General features: G+C 48.3%; 2 protein-coding genes across 9 annotated transcripts in view; both read left to right on the forward strand.

Moving 5' to 3' along the window:
* Window positions 1-2,033: 2,033 nt before the first annotated feature.
* On the forward strand, window positions 2,034-17,411 carry Rad51d (RAD51 paralog D). Of its 3 annotated transcripts, XR_002476614.2 has the most exons (11): window positions 2,034-2,324; window positions 2,651-2,712; window positions 2,905-3,023; window positions 8,637-8,718; window positions 8,964-9,098; window positions 9,824-9,919; window positions 10,379-10,469; window positions 10,567-10,637; window positions 11,748-11,915; window positions 12,104-12,357; window positions 12,968-17,411. XR_002476614.2 is itself a non-coding variant. In XM_021642652.2 (10 exons), the coding sequence occupies exons 1-10, from the start codon at window positions 2,243-2,245 to the stop codon at window positions 12,194-12,196; spliced, it is 999 nt and encodes a 332-aa protein (XP_021498327.1). In that variant the 5' UTR covers window positions 2,034-2,242; the 3' UTR covers window positions 12,197-17,411. The 3 variants fall into 3 exon arrangements, 1 of the variants encoding a protein (XP_021498327.1); XM_021642652.2 differs by having other exon boundaries at window positions 12,104-17,411; XR_009592869.1 differs by lacking the exons at window positions 12,104-12,357; window positions 12,968-17,411 and having other exon boundaries at window positions 10,567-11,289; window positions 11,748-11,885.
* Window positions 17,412-19,159: 1,748 nt separating this feature from the next.
* The window catches only part of Rffl (ring finger and FYVE like domain containing E3 ubiquitin protein ligase), a 64,380-nt gene continuing 59,781 nt past the window's right edge, over window positions 19,160-23,758 (forward strand). Inside the window, exon 1 of one of the 6 annotated variants that reach the window (XM_060387156.1) lies at window positions 19,160-19,378. Coding sequence is in view for 3 of the 6 variants with exons in the window: in XM_060387157.1 (XP_060243140.1) it covers window positions 19,736-19,805 (70 nt within the window). In the remaining 3 variants the exon portion in view is untranslated. Of the gene's footprint in view, window positions 19,379-19,628; window positions 19,806-23,758 lie in introns of those variants that run through there. The other 5 variants (XM_060387153.1, XM_060387158.1, XM_060387157.1 and 2 more) reach the window with 5 other exon arrangements.

Raw genomic sequence — 23,758 nt, forward strand, 5'->3', positions numbered from 1 at the left:
CACGTGGGACCCAAACAAAACCATGCTTATATCCACAAGCCTTCTTTCTTCCACTGGATGTGGTAAAGAACATTTCAAAATAGCAAACTGTATTTTGTATGTTCTACCTCATGTTCCCCTACTCCCATTGAAACCTTTGAATATATGGGGCTAAAGAAATGGCTTAGCGGGGCTGGAGAGGTGGCTCAGAGGTTCAGAGCGCTGGCTGCTCTTCCAGAGGTCCTGAGTTCAATTCCCAGCAACCACATGGTGGTTTAAAACCATCTATAATGAGATCTGGTGCCCTCTTCTGGCGTGCAGGTAGAACAGTGTATACATAATAAATAAACCTCTTAGAAAGAAAGAAAGAAAGAAAGAAAGAAAGAAAGAAAGAAAGAAAGAAAGAAAGAAAGAAAGAAAGAAATGGCTTAGCTCTTAAGAGCACTGGCTACTCTTCCAGAGTACTGAGGTTCAGATCCCAGCACCCACCTGGTGGCTTACAACCATCTGCAATTCCTAGTCCCAGGGGAATCTGACCTCCTTTTCTGGCCATCTTGGGTACTAAGCATACAGGCAAAATGCCTATATATGTGAACATCAAACTTAAAACAATCTTTTTTTTTTTTTTTAATACAGGGGCACATGCACCCTCAGCTTGAACTCAGCTTGATTATACAATCTCTAATGGTCTAAATTGACTTCCTTTTCATTGTCTCCCTAACATGAATGCTACTAGAAGGGGAGGGGCTGTTGTTTGTGCTTCAGTAAAGTACTGAGTTAGGTAGGGTGAGAGTATCCCCTAGCGTGGTAAGTAGAGGCTGGTACACAAGCAACTCACTGGAAGCACTCTTTCTGATCAGTACCCAGTGTGTGTGTGTGTATGTGTGTTGTTTCTCTCTCTCTCCTCTCTTCTTTTCCTCTCTCTGTGTGTGTGTGTGTGTGTGTGTGTTGTTTCTCTCTCTTTCTGATCAGTACCCAGTGTGTGTTGTTTCTCTCTCTCTCCTCTCTTCTTTTCCTCTCTCTCTCTCTCTCTGTGTGTGTGTATTGTTTCTCTCTCTTTCTGATCAGTACCCAGTGTGTGTGTGTGTGTGTGTTGTTTCTCTCTCTCTCCTCTCTTCTTTTCCTCTCTCTCTCTCTCTGTGTGTGTGTGTTGTTTCTCTCTCTTTCTGATCAGTACCCAGTGTGTGTGTGTGTGTGTGTTGTTTCTCTCTCTCTCCTCTCTTCTTTTCCTCTCTGTGTGTGTGTGTGTGTTGTTTCTCTCTCTTTCTGATCAGTACCCAGTGTGTGTGTGTGTGTGTTGTTTCTCTCTCTCTCCTCTCTTCTTTTCCTCTCTCTCTCTCTCTGTGTGTGTGTGTGTGTTGTTTCTCTCTCTTTCTGATCAGTACCCAGTGTGTGTGTGTGTGTGTGTGTGTGTGTGTTGTTTCTCTCTCTCTCCTCTCTTCTTTTCCTCTCTCTGTCTGTGTGTGTGTGTGTGTTGTTTCTCTCTCTTTCTGATCAGTACCCAGTGTGTGTGTGTGTGTGTGTGTGTGTGTGTTGTTTCTCTCTCTTTCTGATCAGTACCCAGTGTGTGTGTGTGTGTGTGTGTTGTTTCTCTCTCTCTCCTCTCTTCTTTTCCTCTCTCTCTGTGTGTATGTGTGTGTGTGTGTGTGTGTGTGTTGTTTCTCTCTTTCTGATCAGTACCCAGTGTGTGTGTGTGTGTGTGTGTGTGTGTGTTGTTTCTCTCTCTCTCCTCTCTTCTTTTCCTCTCTGTGTGTGTGTGTGTGTTGTTTCTCTCTCTTTCTGATCAGTACCCAGTGTGTGTGTGTGTGTGTGTGTGTGTGTGTGTTGTTTCTCTCTCTCTCCTCTCTTCTTTTCCTCTCTCTCTCTGTGTGTGTGTGTGTGTGTGTGTGTGTGTGTGCGTGCGCGCAATCAGTACCCAGGGCAGCTCTGTGGCTGGCCGGTGGTTGGCGTGAGTCGCAAGGCCGTCGCGTTTGCCCATTTTGTCAGCAGATGGCGCTGCAGGCCTGGCCTACAAAAGACGCTCCAGTCGCGGAACCCGGAAGCGTCCGCCGGGAGGGGGCGGGCCCAGGGCGCTTAGAGTCCTGTGAGTTGGGAAGGGATAGTGTCCCTCACCCCGACCTGCACCTTCTTCCCGCTCTCTCCTCCGGTGCTAGCGCGCCAGGATCCTTTCCGGAAGTGGAACCAAGGGACGCCCGGAGTTGGGGGACTCTGCGAGCGCCCACGTGACACACAACCCTCAAGGCGTCCTAGGTTTGCAGGGAACATGGGCATGCTCAGGGCAGGGCTGTGCCCCGGCCTCTCCGAGGAGATCGTCCGGCTTCTGAGGGACCGAAAAATCAAGACAGGTGACCGCGTGGGCGTGTAGCACACAACATGGGCACGACCTTGAGGGTCGGTGCCACGGTCTTGGCACACGTGCGAGGGCACTTCGCTCTACTGAGAGATCCACACTCCTCCTCTGACCTCCTGGGGAGGCTGGGTTCGTGGGAGCCAAGCCAGAGGCGGAGGACTCTACTGTGTGCTGGGCTCCTCGCAGGGTCCTGCATCAGGGCCTGAATACTCCGAGATCGGAAGTAGAGTTAAGACCCTATTTCACAGCAGAGGAAACGGCAAAGCGTGGCAAGGCTAAGCCATTCCTGTTGCCAATCAGGTGCTCTTGGTTTCTTTCCAGTGGCGGACCTGGCGGCTGCTGACCTAGAGGAAGTAGCCCAGAAGTGTGGCTTGTCTTACAAGGTGACGCAAGCGCCCTCCCAACCTGTCTTCCAGAGCGGATCCCCAGGTTGCAGGATCAGAGTTTCCCGGAGTAGATGGGGAAGGGGGCAGTAGACCCGGAGTGCTCTGCGGGTGCTGGGGGGCGGGCAAATGCTCTGCAGGGCTCTGGGCAGTCTGGCCGCTCTGGAGCCTGAGTGTCCTCCCTGTTGGCAGGCCCTGGTTGCCTTGAGGAGGGTGTTGCTGGCGCAGTTCTCCGCTTTCCCCTTAAACGGCGCAGATCTCTATGAGGAGCTGAAGACTTCCACTGCCATCCTGTCCACAGGCATTGGAAGGTTTGTACGCCGAGCTGGGCAAGAGGATGAAAGCAGAGCTTTTCCATACCGAGACTATAGAGGGCAGGGCTGGCGAGGGTAGTCCGAAGCTGTCAGGGAACTATCTGGACTCTGAAGTTTTTCTCTTAGAGTGACCCGCAGGGGTTCCTAGCCTCAGCACTATTGATACTTGGCCTGAGTATTGGTCCCAGTAGTAAATATTTGCTTGGGTAGGGCTATCCTGTGCGTTCAGAGACGTTTAGCAGCATCCCTGGCCTTTACTCATCAGATGCCAAGCTCACCTCTCCTGCCCCCAGTGATAACAATCAAAAATGTCTCCAGATACTACTCAGTGTCTCCTGGGAGCCAACTTTTCCCAGTGAAGAGCCACTAGCCTATGACACAGATGTCACTAATATCCCATTATTTAGTAGAGTCCATGATACTTCAGGATAAGACAACTGAGACCAGGGCAGGATTGAGACTTCCAGGGACTCTGTACCTAGGCTCTGACCCTAGGATAGTGGCTCTCAACCTTCATAAGCCGAGACCCTTTAATACAGTTCCTCCTGTTGTGACACCCAACCATAAAATTATTTTCGTTGCTTCTTCATAACTGTAATGTTGCCACTGTTAGAGATCATAACGTAAATACCTGATATGCAAGATATCTGATATGCAACCCCTGTGAAAGGGTTGTTCAATCCCAAAGGGGTCATGACCCCCCCCGGGTTGAGAAATGCTGCCCTAGGTTATGGATGAGAGATTTTTGAGCTCTCTTGTGGTTAGCCTAAGAGGAGGAGGCGGCAGAGGTGAGCCCAGAGCCTGTTGCCTTTGCCTTTGGAGGCAGCTGCGGGGAGCCGTGCACTCTCACTGAAAAGAGCAGTTACATTGTGCCCTGTTGTTTGGGGTGGGAAAGACTTGGAAGACGACTGGCGTTTCCTGGCCAAGTGAGCCTGACCCCTCTCCTGGCCCGTCTGTGCGGAGTTTGATGAATAACACCGCCATCACAAAGGTCTCTGGATTGGTCTGGCCCTTGCTGTTTCCAGAACACATTCTCTTGGCAAGGTCCGCACAGTCTGGTGCTTGCTCTCGCTGGTTGGGGGTCTGTGTTTGTAATCCATCAAACATTGGCCGAGTGCCTACTGGGTGCCAGGCACATGCAGATGCTATCTGTAGGAGTGAGGCTCAGTATCTTAAGCATGGTGGTCAGTGTATATGGGAGAATTGTGAGTACAACAAGGAGGCACTTTGGCTTTGGGGCTCGGGGGGCTTATAAAACCAGCGCACACAGAAGGAGCAGTGAGAGGGCACGCTGCGGTCATCAGGGCAGGAAGTGGCTCGGGGTGGCACGGGTAGCCTTGGCATTGGCAGACCAACCACTGAGGTTGCCCTAAATGCTCACCTCGACGCCGGCGCCATGCTCAGCATTTCACGGCATGCTTTTCATTTGCCCTTCACAACCCCTGATGGGAGCGCACCGGCTTTTGAAATCATTATTGCGTATGTGAAGAAATGGGGACTCCGGGTCAGGGACTGTCTCAGGATCCTGCTGCTGTTAGATGGTAGATTGGAGGTCATGTGTTCCGATGGATACATGGAGGCAAGAGGCCCCCGTGAAAGCATTTGTAGGTCATTGGGGTGGAGCTGTGCAGGATGGATGGGCCAGCCAGGGGAGACCAAGCTGGGATCTGGTGGTGCTGGTTTGGGTTGCTTAAGTCTGATCCAGGGTTTGTGAGGGTGGAAGACAGTGTTGAAGGTGAGACGTGGCCAGAGGCTTACTGTGAGGTGAGGTGTAGGTCTGAAGACTCAAAGGCGGCTTGCTAGGTGTTCAGCCTTCCTCGAAGTGTGCTGTGCCTATGTAGTGGATGAATCATTGAACCTCTGGAGATGAGGCTATAATTAAAGCTAGCGAAACCCGTGATTAACACACATAAAACCGTTAAATAGGGTCCTCTTGGAGTACTGAGGCGCAGTCTTTGCAGGCCAGTGGAGCATGCAGCACACCTCAGGAAGTGGCTGTAGATGAGGCAGTGTGGTTAGGCCTTGCGAGCCAGGGCTTTGGTCTGTTCCCCTCTGTGGGAATAACCGTCTTAAGGAAATACAAAGCAAGGTGTCTGGATGAATGACTGGGAGAATAACTGATGGGAAGTTCGGTGGAAAAACTGGGGGGAAATCTCAGAAACCCCTGCATCGTTGGCAGTCCTGGCTGGAGTCCCTCCACATACTGCTGTGCTCAGAGGAGATGTATTGGTAGGTTGCCCTGCTCCAGAACCAGTGGGAAGAGTCAGGGATGGAAACACCGTGGGAGGTTGTCTAAGAGGTGGGTTTGGAAGTACCTCATGCAGGTGGAGCCTCTTAGCCCAGTATGTGGTAGGTTTTGTTTTTGTTTTAAGATTTTTATTTTAGCTGGCCATGATGGTGCATAACTTTAATCCCAGCATGTGGGAGACAGAGGCAGGTGGATCTCTGTGAGTTCAAGGACAGCCTGGTCTACAGAGTGAGTTCTAGGACTGCCAGAACTACATAATAGAGAGAACTTGTCTCAAAATTGTTTATTTGTGTGTGTGTATGTCCATTGTATGTATAGATGCTCAGGAAAGCCAGAAGAGGAAGTTGGATTCCATGGTGTTGGAATTATAGGGGACACTGTGGCATCTGATGTGGTATCGGGAACCAAATAAAGTCTTCTACAAGAGCAGCAATTCGACTTAGCTGCTGAGCCATCTCCAGCCCGACCCCCCTGTGATGGGTTCTTTGGTTGGTTGGCTTTGATGTTTTGAAACAGGGTTGCTTTGTGTAGTCCTGGCTGCCCTGGAACTCACTTTGTAAGAGAGGCTGGCCTTGAACTCAGAGGTCTGCCTGCCTCTGCCTCACAAGTGCTGGGATTAAAGGTGTGCACTACCACCACCTGGTATGTGATGGGTTAACTGGAGTCAAAACCCAGTGATTCAGCAGGTTTGTAATCCCAGCACTCAGGGAGGCAGAGGCAGGGAGATGCCTGTGAGTTCAAGGCCAGTCTGGTCTACAAAGGGAGTCCAGGACAGCCAAAAGAAACCCTATTTTGGAAAAAACAAACAAACAAACAAAAAACAGTGATTCATTCTTCCCTGTGATTACTTGGGAAATGTAAAACGAAATACCTCTAGAACACCTATTTAATCAATCAAGGACAATGTTCCGCAATTTTGTCTCAGACTGGAGTCACCTGGGGAACTTTTTTTTTTTTTTTACACAAAGGGTTTCACTGTGTAGCCTTAGCCGTGCTGGACCAGGCTGGCCTCAAACTCACTTTGATCCGCTGCCTGTGCCTCTCTGGCTTACTGTGGGAACTTTTAAAGACCCTTTTAAAGGCTAACTCTTCAACCAGATGAGCGTGTCCCAAAGGAAGGGACACAAGTAGCCTTTAGTGTTTTGGGATGCTACAAGACAAGCTAGGGAATTGCTATTGTAAATTGCTTTTAGAAAACTCCTCTGAAAGCTGGGGGGGTGAGTGAGGGGGTGAGGTGAGGGGGTGTGTGCCTAGTCCCAACTACTAAGAGGCCGAGCTAGGAAGATCATCTGGTTCAAGGGCAGCCTCATGTCACAAAAAAGAAGAGAAAGGAAAAAACAGAAAGATCTTGTAATGTGCTGGCAGAATTGATTCTTAAACTCGAGCACGCATTAAAATCATGCAGAATTCTCTGTCTTTCCCTCTCTCCTTCTCCTCCCTCTCTCCCTGCGTGTGTGTGTGTGTGTGTGTGTGTGTGTGTGTGTTCATGCACATATACCCATGGACACCAGAGGACACCAGATGTTATTATTACTTGGGGGCCATCCATCTTGTTTGTTTTATTTTTTTTACCTTCATGCCTGTGAGTATTTTTTGGCTGTGTACCACACACATTCCTGGTGCCCTTGGAAGTCAGACTTCCCTGTGCCTGGAGTTACATACAGATGGTTCTAAGCTGCCATGTGGGTATTAGAGATTGAACCCTGGTCCTCTTAACCTCTGAACCATCTCTCCGTTCTGGCCAGTGAGCCTCAGGGACTCACCTGTGGCCACATTCCCACCACTGGAATCTTAAATGCACACCACCAGAGCTGGATTTTTAGTTTTATTAGCATGTATATGCTTCTGTGTATGAGAGTGCACATGGATGCGGGGGGCCTGTGGAGACCACATGTATCAGATGCCCTGGGTAGTTGTAAGCCAACAGCTCAGTCACCTCTCCAGCCTCTCACACTCAGCTTTTTGTGTTGGTTCTAGGGATCAAACCAAGGTCTCCATGCTTGCAAGGCAAGCAGTTTTATGGACTGAGCCATCATGCCAGCCCCCACTTGGAAGGAGGTCTTTAACTTCAGAAGCAGGCTCTAACTCTAGACTCTCTGGCTGTGTGCCTGATGTAGTTGATCTGGGCCTCACCCTGGGAGTGCATGGTGAGAGGAACTGCTGTGATGGAACCAGGCTGGAGACCTACTAAATAGATGCTTATTAAACAGACACCCTATGTCCCCCTATGTCCAAGAAGCCACAGGGCAAGTGGAAGGATTAGAGCGTTTTGATTGGCAGGAGCCTATGGCCCCTGGAGTTAAAATAGGTGGAGTGGGGACTGGTTGCTGCTTGCCATGAGCTGATAGGTCATGGTTGGCCATCAAGAACCTCTTCAGAGGCCTGTGGTCCATGATTGTTATTGCCGAGTTAGGGAGGGAGGTGCATGTCCCAGCTGGGACACAGACATTTCAGCCCCTGTCCTGGACATAGCATGGAGGGTAATGACCTGTTTCACAGTGGCTTGGGGGCAGAACTGGGATTAGGAAGTGGCCATGTTTTGAGGTTCATCTCAAGGCTTCTACAGCCAGAGTTTTCACAGTCTGAGCCACTGTTCTTTTCATTTCTTCAGCAACATTTACTGTGTGCCTTCAGGGTTTTTGGCTTTGTGCTAATGCTGGGGACACAACAGGGATAAAGGCCCTGTCTTTGCCCCCAGGGTGTTCCTAGGAGATGAGGGAGGCAGACAAAAACAAGCAAATAAAAAATAATTACAAACTCCCAGAACTAATAAGCGAGTTTAGCAAGGTCTGGGGATACAAGATCAACACATAAAAATCAATTGCATTTCTCTGAACTCACAATGAACATGTGAAAACTGAAATTAAAAACACAGCGCCATTTGCTGTTGCATCTCAGAAAATGAAATGCTTACGTCTAAATCCGACAAAGCCCGTGTAGAATTTGTATGCTGAAAATTAAAAACGCTGATGAAGAATATCAAAGGTGAACCAAATAAATGCAGAGACTTTCCATGTTCATTGATTACAAGATTCTACATTAGTGAATGTCAACTTTCCCCCTACCTCTTTTTTTTTTTTTTTTTTCTTTTTTTAACTTGATACTAGAGGTTGAACTCAGGGCTTTGCATATGCTAAGCAAGCACGCTTCCATTAAGCTATTTCTCTCTCTCTCTCTCTCTCTCTCTCTCTCTCTCTCTCTCTCTCTCTGGGTCTCATGTTGCCTTTTAACCTTACAGAGGTCAGGATTCTGGATGTTGGGATCAAAGGCATGTGTCCACCATGCCTTACTTCCCAAATTTATCTGCAGGTTTAATACAGTTTCTCCTCTCCTCTCTTCCCCCTCACTCTCTTCTGCCTCAGCCTTGACAATCTACTTGATGCTGGCCTCTATACTGGGGAGGTGACTGAATTTGTAGGTGGCCCTGGCAGCGGCAAAACCCAGGTACCCATGGGAGAGCTTTGGGAGGTGGGCGTGTTGTCCTGGATTCCTTGGCTGTGTGTGTGGGGGGGTGTTCTTGAAGGTGTCCCCATGGGTTGTGAGGTCAGAACAGACAAGATGGGTGCCAAGAATGGGCTTTAAGTGCATGCTGTTGGAATCTGGTCAGGATGTGGTAGAGAGCTGCCTGGTGGCCCCCACCTTGTCCCCAGGGGCTTAGGTTTACCCAGCACCCCACCTTGTCTCTGAAGGTGTGTCTCTGTGTGGCTGCAAATGTAGCCCACAGCCTGCAGCAGAATGTTCTGTACATTGATACCAATGGAGGAATGACAGCGTCCCGCCTCTTCCAGCTGCTACGGGCTAGAACCCAAGAGGAAGAGAAACAGGTAAGGGGCAGGATGGCTGGGTTCCTTTCAAATTCTGATTCGGGGAGGCCTCGTGACCCTTTACACTGTAAGAATTTATGACATCTGTGGGAATCATCATTTCTTGCTTTGAAACATGAGGGTCCTCTGCATTCCTAAAGCTGCTCAGCTCATGTTCATGTCATCATCCCATCATCATCCCAGCTAGGATGCCACCCACACTGATTCTTCAGGAACTTCCAAGTCCTTGCATACCATAAATCAAAGCTGGCAAGCACCTAGCACCTGTGTTTCCAGCCCATTTCTTGCCCATGGCAGGCATCACTAATCAATCATATCTGCCCTTCCTGCTGAATTCTGAATGTCTCACCCAGGTGGTCACCACTGTGAGATTGGCCCATTAGGCAAAATCCATTTGCCATTGTGGATGCCAGCACTGTGTCTAAGTGCCTCTTTGCCCTTTCAGCTCTGTGATTACTCTTTTTTTCTTTTTTTTTTTTAATAGTTTCTTTTGTTTTATGTACATTGGTGTTTTGACTGCATGTATATCTGTGTGAGGGTGTTGGATCCCCTGGAACAGGAGTTACAGTTATGAGCTGCCATGTGGGTGCTGGGGATTGAACTCCAGTCCAAGAGCATTCAGTGCTCTTAACCGCTGAGCCATCTCTCCAGGTCCCCTGTGATTACTCTTTATCACTTTCCTGGACCCCCTCTCCAAGGCCCTGCTTCTCTTTCCCACCTCTCAGGTAGGAGCTCTCCAGAGGATACAGGTGGTGCATGCATTTGACGTCTTCCAGTTGCTGGATTTGCTACAGGACCTTCGGGGCACCATGGCTCAGCAGGTGAGCCTGTTGATCTGCCTGTTTCTGCTTTACCCAGTTGGCCAGGTGTTAGCTGTATGCAGGCAGGTGTCCCAGTGTAACAGCTCCAGCTGTGTTTACACTTGCACACCCCACCCCCAGGTGGAATTTCTCCATGCTTAATTCATGTGCTCCATTGTTTAGAGGCTCACCAGCCCTGTACAACAGGACCTGGGAGGTTAAAGCAGGTGATCTTCTTGGTTCTCATAGAGGTCTGCCTGCCTCTGCCTCCCTGAGTGCTAGGATTAAACTGTGTAGCCTTGTCTCTCTCCTTCCACCTATACTTGGGTTCCAGGAATCACACTCTAGTTATCAGGCTTGTGCAACAGCCTTTATCTGCTGAGCCATCCCAATGGCCTCCACCCTCCATTAGAGGAGCCTGGCCCAGGCATCCCCTAGAGGTCATTGGTTCTTGATGCCTGCTCTTCCCCATCCCTACAGGCTGCAGCTTCCTCAGGCACTGTGAAGGTTGTGATTGTGGATTCCGTCACCGCAGTGGTGGCCCCACTTCTGGGAGGTGAGCAGAGGGAAGGTAAGTAGTGGAGGAGAGCCTGGGGACAGGGTGGGGACTTCACCTCCCAGCCCTGTCCTTGGCACTCTGCTGCTTCTCCTGTCTGCTCCTCTCCCAGGCCTGGCTTTGATGATGCAGCTGGCCCGAGAGCTCAAGATCCTGGCCCGGGACATGGGTGTGGCAGTGGCGGTGAGGAGGCTTTGCCGTGAACATAACTTCTGGTTGTAGCTAGCTCTTTTTCTCTTAAATGTCAGCTCGGGGTGGAAGTGGGGCTGGAGAGATGGCTCAGTGGTTAAGAATATTGGCTGCTCTTCTTAGAGGATCCTGGTTCAATTCCCAGCACCCACAAGGCAGCTCACAACTGTCTGGTTTGTAACTCAAATTCCAATGGATTCAACTCCCTCACACAGATATATGTGCATGCCAAACACCAAATGTAAAAGTAAAGAAATTTTTAAAAATGTCAGCTGGGGCCGGGCATGGTGGTGCATGCCTTTAATCCCAGTACTTGGGAGGGAGAGGCAGTCAGATCTCTGTGAGTCAGAGCAAGTTCCAGGACTGCTGGGGCTACACAGAGAAATTCTGCTGGGTGGGGGAGGAGTGGGCTGGCCAAGATGGCTCTGTGGGTATAAAGGCATCTGCCACCTGACCCTAAATAAGTTTGACCCCAAGAGCCTACATAAAGGTAGAAGAAGAGAACCAACTCTACAAAGCTCTCCAACGGCCGCAAGTGTGCCTACATACATGCATACACCGAGTGCTGGAACTAAAGGCTTATGCCACCATGCCCAGCTTTCCTGCTTTTTTCAAATGCACTCCATCTCCTGGCTCCTGCGTGTTTGTGAGTACTTGAGTGCCAGGTTCTGGTATGGATAGTAGGGAAGGAGCCATAGTTGCTAGCCTCAGGAGGCTGTGGCTTGGGTGTCTCTGGCTGGCCTGCTTAAGACTGGTTCCAGATTGGGGCTTCTTGTCCAAACCTTCCTTCTCTCCTCCCCCTTCCCCTTACACACTCTAGACACAAAGGGCTGGGTGCACTGGGCTCAGGATGCCTGTAGCACGGGTTCCCCTTAGGAAAGAGTGAATAAAGGTGCTGCATGCTCCATAATTGGTGTTAGGCCCAAAGCATTGAGGCTTTGTGGGAAACTGGGTGCAGATCAGGAGCCCTGAATTGTAGCTCTAGAATCAACTCTAAGTTATAGCACTGGGAAGAGCCATAAGTCAGATTTCCTCTCTGTAAAGGAAGCTTTAGGAACGGGTGTCCTTGGCACTACTATCATGGATCTGGGCCCCTTTCTGCAGGTGACCAATCACTTGACCAGAGACAGAGATGGTAAAGGGTTCAGACCTGCTCTGGGACGCTCCTGGAGCTTCGTGCCCAGTACCCGGATTCTCCTGGATGTCACTGAAGGGGCTGGAACATCAGGGAGTAGCCAGCGCACAGTGTGTCTGACCAAGTCTCCCCGACAGGTGAGCCAACCCAGGTGTTGTCAGGGATCTTGGGTCCTAGAGAGGGTGGTTTCCATGCCCACAGGCATCTCATTGAAGGATTCTTTGACGATGAAAGCCTGAAACAAAACCCAACATGTTGCAAGCTTAAGCAAGCTTAGATTGCTTAATTCTACCTACCCCTCTCTCTCTCCTATCTCTTCTTCCAGCCAACAGGTCTGCAGGAGGTGATAGACATTGGGACACTGGGGACTGAGGAGCAGAGCCCGGAATTGCCTGGCAAACAGACAGGATGCTGTTGACCAGGAAAGAGACCGCCTCAAGGCCCTTACAGCTTTCCTTCCCAGTTAGCTGTGGTTCGCTGCCACACGGGACCTGACAGTGCAGACAGCTCAGAGTCATCAGAAGACAAGCCTCAGTTTCCTCAGCTTTACTGTGTGGATCTCATGGAGCCACTGCCAGAGTATGCTGTAGTGGGAGGGACCTAGAAGTCTATCCGGGTCTCAAGTTTTCTTCCTTTCTGTCCACCATACGTTTCCAGTGGGGGCTGAGGTCAACCTCGCTTGGGGCATCTCTGAAGAAACGCAGTGGGGCTCCCCCAGAAGGAGCATCCTTCCCTGCTTGCTGCCTGGGTCTCAACACCTGCCTACCTGATAGGGAAGAACATGGGTCCGTGTTGTCCCAGGGATATAATTTACCGGGGAGGAAGGATATGACCTGCTCCCAGTGAACCAGACACTTGTTTCATATGCATGGTGCCCTGTGGGGCCCTTCCTCAGTATAGAGTAACCGGAGGTGCTGAACCGTGGCCTAACCCATAAACAGACAGACAGGAATTTGCACAGTAAATAGAGCCAGCTGGGAAAATTGATGCCAGCGTAAATAATACATGGCAAATCTAGTCTTTTATACAGAAATTCATTGCTGGTGGCTCTAAGATGCAGTATAATTACACCTCTCGTCCTGCCAGCTGTGCCACAGCCTCGTGTCTTAGTCCTTTCTTAGGGCAGCTTTGCAGGGAACCACTATCAGTTAGGGGGCGCAGGCTGGGTGATTTTTTTTCTTTTTTGCAGCCAAATGATTCAAACCCAGGACCTTACATGTTCCAAGCAATGTCTCCACCGCTGAGAGAAACCCCCATTTCCCATCTCATCACTTTGTTAAAGAAAGAACCAAAGGCTTTGAGTAGAAACATGACAATTCCAATGGCGGAACTAAAGGCCTCCTGTGTCTGCTCTTCTCTTGTTCTTTTCACATTGTGGAAGCTTGTGAATGAGTGGGCTTTAATGCATTTTCAGAGATATCAAAGGGTGGCCTAGGAGTGTACATCAGTGGCAGAATGGCCCTAGATTTGATCCAGAGTCCTAGAAAAAAGTAAAAGCAATATATAGGATTGTTTCCCTCTTGATCTAGATATTCGCTAGGTCCCCAGTCTTTTCTCTTTTTTTCACCTTGATACAAGGAGGTCATTGTATGTCTACTTGAAGTTAGAAAAAAAAATACCTACTGTGTGCCAGCACTTGGTGGTCTCAAGTCAGAAAGCTGATCTAAGACAGGCAAAAAGAAAAAAAAAAAATCCATGTATTATTGAGGCTGCTCTCCATAGCAAGTAACAAAATCCCGGTGAGGCATCAATGATAAAGAAGGTCACTCATCCCTGATAATGTGATGCCAAGGTTGGTTGATGCAATGGCCCAATGTGGAGAAGCAGAGGGCCCTTCCTTCTCTGTCCCCGCTTCTCTGTGCTGCTTTTGTCTTCAAACTTGTTGCCCTCATTAAAACCTGGCTATAGCCACTCTGAAGAGTAATCCAAACATGGGTCATCTACGGGTAGAAAAGGGGTCATCTCCTGTGTCCTTTGAAGAACAAGGAGAACTCAGAGCTTCCCAATGTCTCTATCTCACTGGTGCAGAATTGCCTCGTGCGCTGTGTTTAATTCAGTAGTGCAAAAGGAAATGGTGCCTCAGTGTTAGGCTTAGGCGAACCAAGAAACAGCCATAGAGTTGGGGCTCAGGCTTAGCTTGTTTGAGGCACCTGCTGTGGTCCTATTAGAGACGAAGTGTATGGAGGAATTAGACAGTGGGTGGGCTTGTGTGTGCGCTCAGTACCTCAGCACCGCACTCACTGTGTAGGACAAGCTGAGTGGTGCTGGGGATCATTTCATCTGACAGACTAAATGGAGCTCATTGAGATTTTAGGACATCTGTCTATTAAATGACAGCATGGGATTCCAGACTTTCTTTTTTTTTAACCTCTCGTTGCCTTCAGCTGTAAATATGTAAATATTTTAACAAAATTCTTTTTTGTATTTTGCCCCAGCAGCGGAGGCTGCACATCCCAACCCCTTTCAGCTGAGCTCACCATAAAAAGCTAGATCAAAGATCCACTTCATCCGCTCTTTCTGATCTCCCCCAGGGAAGACAGAATGACAAACACTCCAGAGACTGCAGATACCGTGTGTGTGAAAGAAAGCTGAAGGGTTAGAAGGGAACGAAGCTGAATGAAAACCAGCAGGCTCCATGCATGCCTGAGACGTGAGCAGGAGGAGATAAGGGCTTTAGATGCATGCGGAGCCTGCTAGGCTTTCACTTTATCCTGGCATGGAGGTGCCTGGGTAGAGTTTCAGCTGTCCAGTTCTCTGTGTTGGTGATGTGTACAGCTGAAATTAGAATGAGGCACAATATTCCCTATAAATGTGCTAGATATATGTGTGTACACATCATACATCACATTGTGGTTTGAATAAGAATGGCCCCCATAGGCTCATATGTTTGAAGGCTTGATCGTTAGGGAGTGGCACTGCTTGAGAGAGATCAGAAGGTGTGGCATTGTTGGAAGAAGTGTGTCACTGGGGGTGGGCTTTTGAAAGTTCAAAGCCAGGCGAAGCTTTTCTCTCTTCTCACTGCCTGTGTGCCACCATCCTCCCTGCCAGGATGATGATGGACTAAACCTCTGAAACTGCAAGCCAGCCCCAATTAAATGTTTTCCTTTATAAGAGTTGCCTTGGTCGTGGTATCTCTTCCCAGCAATAGAACAGCAGCCAAGACATACATACATCCATATATACATACACACACTCAGATACACACATAATTTTTTTTAGTTTTTTTGTTTTGTTTTGTTGAGGAAGGGTGTCTGACCCAGTGAGACCTTGAACTGCCAATTCTTCTGTTTTAGCCTCCAGAGTACTGGGGTTAGAGGCCTGTGCCAACTCAACTGGCTTTTTGTTTGCTTGTTTTATTCATTTTATTTTTTAAAAAAGATTTCTTTCTGAGCCGGGCATGGTGGTGCACGCCTGTAATCCCAGCCTGTAATCTGGGAGGCAGAGGCAGGCAGATTTCTGTGAGTTCAAGGCTAACCTGGTCTACAAAATGAGTCCAGGACATCCAAGGCTACACAGAGAAACCCTGTATTGGGGGGTGTGGGGGGAAGGACTTATTTTGTGTATATGGATGTTTTGTCGGCATGTGAATAGTGCACCATATGTGTGCCTGTGCCTATGGAGGTCAGAAGCAGGTGCTGAGCCCTCTGGAACTGGAGTTAAGGATAGTTGTGAACCACCGTGTAGGTGCTGAAAACTAAACTCAGCTGTGCTGCAAGATCAACAAGCGCTCTTAATTGCCGAGCCATCTCTCCAGTGTCTTGTTTTCTTTTTTTTTTAATTAAATATTTTATTTATTTATTATGTATACAATGTTCTGTCTGCATGTACACTTGCATGCCAGAAGAGGGCACCAGATCTCACTATAGATGATTGTAAGCCACCATGTGGTTGCTGGGAATTGAACTCAGGACCTCTGGAAGAGCAGCCAGTGCACTTAACCTCTGAGCCATCTCTCCAGCCCCCAGTGTCTTGTTTTCAATGAGAGTAAGGTATATTATCAGTCAGGTGTTGTTCGGTTGCTGAGAACTGTCTAGCATGTCTAAGGTCCTGGGTTTGATTGCCAATATACCAGCTCTGCACACGCAAACACATTTGCCATTAATGCTTCTCTTTCTGGAAAGGAGTAGGATTTTTAGCCTCTCATTGCACTGATCTTACCTCTTTTCTTGCTATTTGACACTAGAGGAAGAACTTGGCTCCTTTAAGCCTTAGTTTCAGCCACTGTGTAGTGAGAACAATAATGCCCGCTCCATACTTTTAGGGTTATTTAGCTTACTACACTTCCCAAAGCCTTATGGGAAGTACCCAGTGCCTTTTCAGGAATATAGTAGGAGCCCAGTCTTACATCAGATGGAGGTCTGTGATGCCAAGCTGATACTCGTAGGGATCTTCTGTCCAGACAGGACCAGCTTCAATGTGACTAGTGCAGTCACACCATTAAAAGAGTGGAATCTTGGGAGTTTTGACCAAGGATCCCACATAGTGCTTAATATTTATGTAGTCAGTCTTGAAATGGGTACTCATCTTGCTTTGGAGACACAGCTTGACTTTTTAAAAAAAATTTTAAAAGATTTATTTACTTATTATATATGAGTGTTATACCTGCATGTATGCCTGCATGCCAGAAGAGGACATCAGATCACATTATAGATGATTGTGAGCCACTTTATGGTTGCTGGGAATTGAACTCAGGACCTCTGGAAGAGCAGACAGTGCTCTTAACCTCTGAGCCATCTCTCCAGCCTCACTCTACTCCCCCCTCTTTTTATTTTAATAAGGTTTTTCTGTGTAGCCCTGGCTTTCCTGGAACTCTGTCTTTGGACTAAGCTGATCTCAAATCCACAGAGATCTGCTTTCCTCTGCTTCCTGAGTGCTGGAATTAAAGATGTGAGACCCCACAGGTTGACAACAACTTGACTCTTCAGGAATAACCTTTGTTTTTACAGAGTTTGTGTATATATATAATTATATATAATAATTTTTTGGTTTTGTTTGTTTGTTTTTTAGAGACAGGGTTTTCCTGTGTAGCCCTGGCTGTTCTGGAACTCTCTCTGTACACCAGGCTGGCCTCCAATTCAGAGATTCACCTGCTTCTGCCTCTTCAGTACTGGAATTAAAGGTATACACCAACATGCTTGGCTGATTTTATGGAGTATCATATCCTGAGATGTTGGAGTGGCCCATGGCTGGTGATTTAGGACTTTGGAATCAAGGAAAGAGCTAGGTTCAATGTCCTGTTGCACTCTTCCTGGCAGAGTCCCTTGGACAAGATAATGTGTTTGTTTTACTGGTAGAAATCTATGTTGTACAGAGTTATGTTTTTTTTTTTTAATTGGTAAAATGTGTATCTCAGGGGAATTAAATAGATGATTTATGGAAAGTGCCTTTCAGAGAGAGCCTGGCACACAGTAGGTGCTCAGTCACTATTAGTTCTTCTGGTGCCTGCCAGAAGTAACAGAAACCAGGGCAGTAGGACTTAGAAACCTTGCTGCTACTAATAAAAGAAATAATGTGATTTATTTTTTCAGTACTGTTTGGGGAAAGGCATGTGCTTCATAAATATGTATTGGAAAGTACTTAGCAAATGAGTAGAAATAATAAAAATATGTCAAAGTAAACAGCTCCTATAAATATGTCAGTTGGTAGACAAATTAGTGTTTTATTACTACTAAATACTATTGCTCGCGAAAAGGATTTCAGATTACTCGCACAATGGGTACGTTATTGAATGCCTCTGCAGAAGGGCACGATAAAGATGAAAAATAGTGATGGTGATAACGCCTAAGGTAGAGAAAGGAGGGGTGTGGGTAAACCCGGATCTGAGGCCTCGCTCCAGTGATCTGCACAGTGTTTAGCAGCACTCTGAAGACTTAGCCGTAATATGGACCAGAGAGGGGCCAGGGAAAAGGATTTCCATGGGATGCTATGAATCCAGGCCCTAATTATTGAGTCCAACTAGGGCAGTAGGGGCACTCCCTTTCCGAACTGGGCACTCTGAAGTTGATCAAACAATCCCAGGCCTGGATCTCATCTCACCCCTGCTCTGGACATGTCTGTGGCTATAATTCCTATCCAGACCCATTTCAGAAACACAAGAGGGTGGACAATATTGGCATGACAAGGGAACAGGAACCAGGGAGGGAAGGGAGAAGACCATATACACCTTTGTGAAGGAAAAAGCCCCAAGAGAGGCAGAGAACCCTGAGCTGCAGCAAAAGTGGAGCTGCAGGAGTAGGCAAGCAGGAGAACGGTGCACACTAGGCACACGAGCAGATTCAGTTCAGGGGCAGGGCCGGGGAGGTGGGGTGGGAAGGGGGTAGAAGACGGAGCTCCCTATGCACTCCAGGTTGGTTGGTTTCATAGCCCAGCTCTGCTTTTCTCTGATCCACAAGGTAGGTCCAAGTACAGAGCTTGCTGGGCTGTTTTGAGAACTGGAAATAATAAAGGATTTATAAAGTGACAGCCTGATATGGATACATAATATTTTAGCTCAGGCTCCATTCCGATAGTCCTCATTTGAAAACACAACGGGTAGCCCTGTGGTCGGGCACTTGTCTAGTATGTACAAAAATCCCAAGCACCAAAATATTGAATAAATAAATATACAAATTACTCAGGAAAACTCTGAGAGGTCTTTGACAGGAACCCGAAGCTTAAGAAAATGATGTCACTAGACACCAGCCAGAAGAATTAGCATTTATATGACTTCCGTGACTACGCATCTTCTGAGATCACTGGCTAATGATCCCCTATGCCACCCTGGTGTTCTGTGCTTTACGAAGGTCTTTGTGCATTAACTCGTGTAATCTTCTGCCCGACCTGCCTTTCTGGGATGGGCAAGACTTCAGAAAGGTTAAATACCGGCCAAAAGGTGCACAGCTGACGAATCCGCAGTGATTTTCATGGTACTGCAACCTCTCTCAGCTGTATCCTCACCATCCAACCGTGAAAGTGGCTAATCCAAGGAGGAACACACAGGTTATGGTGCCCCACACGCTTGGCTTTTAATACCTCCAAGCGATTTAACACATTGGGTGAGTCTGGGTTTCTTCCATTCTGAGCTGGAACACTGCCGTCTGTCGGGTGCAATGAGACAGGAGATCAAGGATTCAATATTCCAACTTGATAGCAAGTGGATGACGTTAAAGGACTCGCTCAAGGTCACCAGGCATGGAGTTGGCTCAGCGGAGGCTCGAACTTCCGACCCCACACCTAGCCCGGCTTTCGCCCCGGCCCCGCAGCCCGAAGCCGGGCCTCCCGCCAGAGGGCGCTCGAGGAGGCCGCGCGCCAGACCGCCGCGCGCCCGACTCCTCTCTATGGTGGCGCGGGCGCGGCGGAGCGGGGGCGCGTTCCCGCCGGGGGCAGGCCCGCAGGCGGGGAGGGCGGGGCCGCACGCAGGCCGGGCGGGGCCCACGCCGAGCCGCTGGGGGCACCGGGTTGGTGGCGGTGGACTTCCTGGGGCCGCCGGTGAGGATGTGGTGCGGGCGCCCGGGCGCCCCTCAGCCCCGGAGTCGCGGCGGCCGCCGAGCCCGCAGCCCCGCCGCCTGAGCGGCCGCGGTCGAGCTCCGGCCTCTGCCGTCCCAGGTGCGGCCGGCCGCAGGTGAGGAGGCGGTGGCGGCGGCGGGTCGCGCTCGGAGGACGGGGCGCCCCGGGCTGGGCTGTCGGGGGGTGGAGGGCTCCGGCGGGGCCCCGGGAGCGGGACGGCCCCTTCGCCTCGGGAGCTCCACGCCGCCAGGTCACCCCCGCACCTGTCCCATTGAAAGTGCCGCAAAGCGTTTCGCCCGTGTGCGCCGTAACCCGGGACGTGTGTCCTCAACTTGTGCCCAAGTGTCGTGAGAGTCCGGCAGGTCCCGCTGGCGCCCGGGGAAGGATGCGTTTGCGGAGGACAGAGGAAAGGGAGGCAGGGCTTCGGCGACCCTGGAGATTCGGAGTTTGGAGGTTAGGTGGGAAGTTGGGGATGCTGCTCTCCCCTCCTCCCTGCCCGGGGTCTGCTGTCCGCCTCTTGGGAGACGACCTCTGTCACCGAGGTGTGTTAGGTCGCCGCTGTGTGGCCCTGGCCGAGACTCAGAGGCGAGAGGGGCCTCTCCAGCCGGCTGCCCGGGAGACATTTGACCCGGCACGGGGAAGTCTGGGTAGATGAGGGGAGCCCGCAAGCCTTTCCTGGCAGCTGTCTGTTCAGAGCTTCATTTGAGCCTGGCAGAGAAGACAGAACAGCAGCGTAATTTCTCCTTTTTGTTAGGCTGTCATTTTTTTTTTTTTTTTAGAGGGGGGTGTGTGCTGGTTGTGTAATCGAGGAAGAGTAACATTTCTGTCAGTCCACCGTGGGGGAAGAGTATTCTTAGCTCGGAAGTGGGGTTTTACCTACGACTCCTACTGTGTACCCTGGTTAAAGGCCCCCACAACTCTTAACCCTGTACCGTGGCTAAAGGCCCCAGAGTGACGCATGAGCAAACACCCCGGGGTGCATGTGGCCTTCTAAGAAGGCAGTAAGCTCTTATGCATGTTTTGCCTGGTGGCTTGGAGAAGCAGGTGACTTCCTGCTCCCCCCCCCCCCTTTTGATGGCCTTGTGGTGGTTCTCGCCGAGACAGTTCGGTGTACAGAAATATGGGCAAAGCTGTTCGAGTATTGTGGCATTTTTCTAGGAATGGGAGGGGCCTCGGTCCTGGGCCGAGTTTGTAGAGGTCTAGAGTTTGTAGAAGCTGGCTATATTTCCTTTCTGGCAATTTCTTTATCCTTCGCTCCTGTCCGCCACCCCCAACATTCTTTCACATTCAAAGAAATAAATGGTGGCAAAAGTGTTTCTGAAACTTGTTGCATATTTGTTAATTCTGGACTCCAGAGTACAGTTCAAGAGTTGTGGTTTATATATTTACAGGTCTTTTTACCTTTGAGAACAGTCGTATTCTGTGGAGGGCAGTTGTGGCCGGCCTAACCAGTAACTTGGTGTTCAAAAGATGCCCGGGTAATAGAAAACACACACTCACTCTAATGTTTGTTTAACCGCAGAGTCCAGTCCCTTAAACTTCTCTTATTGATCAGCTGTTGTCCAGACTGATTGTTTACATTGGGATCCAGGGTTGTAAACTCACCAAATCGACCAATTTAACCAACTGTTAAAATAAGAAGAAAAAGAGAAAGCTGTTCTCAGAAAGCTTAACTGTTTTCAAACTTTCTGTTCCCCTGAGTATTTAGTACCATCTAATAGAAATGCCTCTTTTTTTTTTAAAATTTATTTATTATGTATACAATGTCCGCACGTGTGCCTTCGAATCAGAATAGGGCACCAGATCTCACTGTAGATGGTCGTGAGCCATCATGTGGTTGTTGGGAATTGAACTCGGGACCTCTGGAAGAACAGCCAGTGCTTTTAACCTCTGAGCCATTGCTCCAGCCCCAGAAATGCCTCTTAAAGTGGTTTTTACTGACTAGTTTAACAAATAGCAACATTAAACAAAAAGTTTTTTCCCCCCAATTACATGAGCCTTGTGAAGTTTAATGCAGCCACGCCTGGCTCTGTTGGCCGTCACCTGCTACTTTCTGACACCACCTATATAAACCTAAGGAATGTTAGGGAGGGAGCTCAGCACACTGGTTTTTATTCGTCTCATAGAGTCTTTAATAGTGCTCTTATTTTAATGGCAGGTTAGGGACTCCGACACCAAACTTGTGCTGGTAATATGTTTATGTTTGGGGAAGAAAGTCTTGTCTCAGTTAAGAGTTGGAGTATCCTTCAGAGTTTGATGAGAATAGATAGTTTAGATTGCTGCTGGTGAAGTTTCCAGGGAGGGGCTGTTCTGCCAAGTTTTTTTGGAATTGATTACTTGGTGGCTACTGGTTATTAGCACTGTGTGTGTGTGTGTGTGTGTGTGTGTGTGTGTGTGTGTGGTGATGGTTGTGGTAAGGGGGGGAACTGAGGGCCTTGTACATACTAAATGCATGCTCTACCCAGGAATTGCAGCGATAGCTCCTTAGTTACTTTGTTTGGCTACCGATAATTACCTATGATTCTGGCAATTTTAAGTGCGATCTTTTCATATGCAGACACAGTTGCCCCTCCCGTTATAGGGAAGTGTTCCGGTTACTTTCACGTTTTGTGACTTTATATTAGCCATGGAATTTTAAGATCCTAAAACCAACTGGGCTCTCAGGCTCTCGGAAAACGCCATCTCAGATAGGTAGTAATTGACCTCTTGTGTTTATCGTCCTTAGCCTGCCCTGTCTCCAGCACTTACTTAACAGTTGCTGTACAGTGGTCACATCTAATTCTGTTAAGCTGGTCTTAGTCTAAACCCATTATCTTTTCTCTCCCTTCAGATGGTCATGAAGTTCCTCCTTTGCTTTTCTTATTCAGGCTGAATAGTCCACATATTTTGGAGCCTTGTTTACATTTGAAGTGGAGCTAAGCAGAGTCATGCACTTTTTTTTTTTTTTAAACATTTCCCTTTTACAAAGCAGGCATAAAATCTGCATTTCTTCTGGGAGAAACCCAGCTCTTTTAATCAGATAGTAAAACAAAAGTTTTGTTTTTCTAGCTTTTTACCTTTAGGAAATCTGTGTTAAACTTTTTCTTTCTGATTTTGCCTAAAAGGTGACTAATTGGTAGTGGTGAGTGTTGACCCAGTGGCCCTGGGAGATCCTGAAGTCTCTGTTGTGTCATCAAAGGGAAGTCATATTATAGTCAGTGTAGCTTTCAACCTGGTTTGTTGTAAGGAGTTCTCAGAAGCCAGCCACTTCTTGAGAGGTTCTGTGTGTAACCCAGGCATTCTTTAAAAATGCTGGGGGGTCTGGAGAGATGGCTCAGTGGTTAAGAGCACTGCCTGCTCTTCCAAAGGACCTGACTTCGATTCCCAGCACCTACACGGCAGCTTACAACTGTCCATTTCCAAGGGATTGGACACATTTATACTAATGCACATAAAATGAAATAAATTATTTTTTAAAAATGCTGATCTCAGGGCTCCACCTCCTGGAGATTTTGATTCATGGGGTGATGACCTACATTTTGAAACCATCTGATTTCCAAAAAGCTCTCCAACTGCTTCTGAGATGCAGCCTAATTTGGGAACCATTGTTGTACTGCATTGATAGGAATCTATGTATTTTTAAGTATATAAATATGTACAATAAAAATGCATTATCTGTATCTCGAGTCAGTATGGAACTTTGAAAATTGATGTTCACTTCTCTGCTTCCTTAATCTTTTTTCTTTCTTTATTTATTTATTTTTTTTTCCCAAGACAGGTGTAGCCCTGGCTGCCCTGGAAGTTTGTAGACCAGGCTGGCCTCTAACTCAGAGATCCACCTGCCCAGGTGCCTCCTGAGTGCTGGGATCAAAGGCGTGCATACACCACACAGCCTGGCTTTTCTTAATGTTTTTAAAATTGAATGGGACACACTGAATTCTTTATAAGGTGGCGATCTCCCTGATACTGTCCGGGATGCTTAGTTTGCTAGAACAGCCCATTTCCCAGTTGTGACAGATGAACAAAAAGCTTTCATGACTTCTGTGTTCATTGCTTCACAGCAAGGCCCGTCTACTGTATTATCTACTGGGAGTCATGAGGGAGGGTTTTTGGTGAAGGTAGCTTTCTTTATCCCCTGAGTGGACAAATGAATGATAATGTGGAAACAGCTGGAGTTTTGAATAGGTGGTGGAATGTAGTTATGATCAGTGTGGGGGTGGGAGAGACTCCCTGGGGATTTTCTGTGTGAGATTTTAAAAATAAAACCCAACTTGCTGTTTTTTTTTGTTTCTCATGGCTGAAATTATTGAGATTAATAGGTGCCTAATAAAATGTCAAAAAGTTTTCATCACAGGCCCTTTGCTGAGTTCATGGAAAGAAGAAAAATTGCTCAAGTCTGGAAGGATCTAAGTTAATTAGGCCCTTGATATACTAGGGAAATAAGCTTGGGGTTGTTTTTGTTTTTCCAGAAAGGGTTAATCTGTGTAGCCTTAGCTCTCCTGGAATTCATTCTGTA

This window comes from Meriones unguiculatus, chromosome 7, assembly GCF_030254825.1.
Source record: "Meriones unguiculatus strain TT.TT164.6M chromosome 7, Bangor_MerUng_6.1, whole genome shotgun sequence".
Classification (NCBI taxonomy): Eukaryota; Metazoa; Chordata; class Mammalia; order Rodentia; family Muridae; genus Meriones; species Meriones unguiculatus.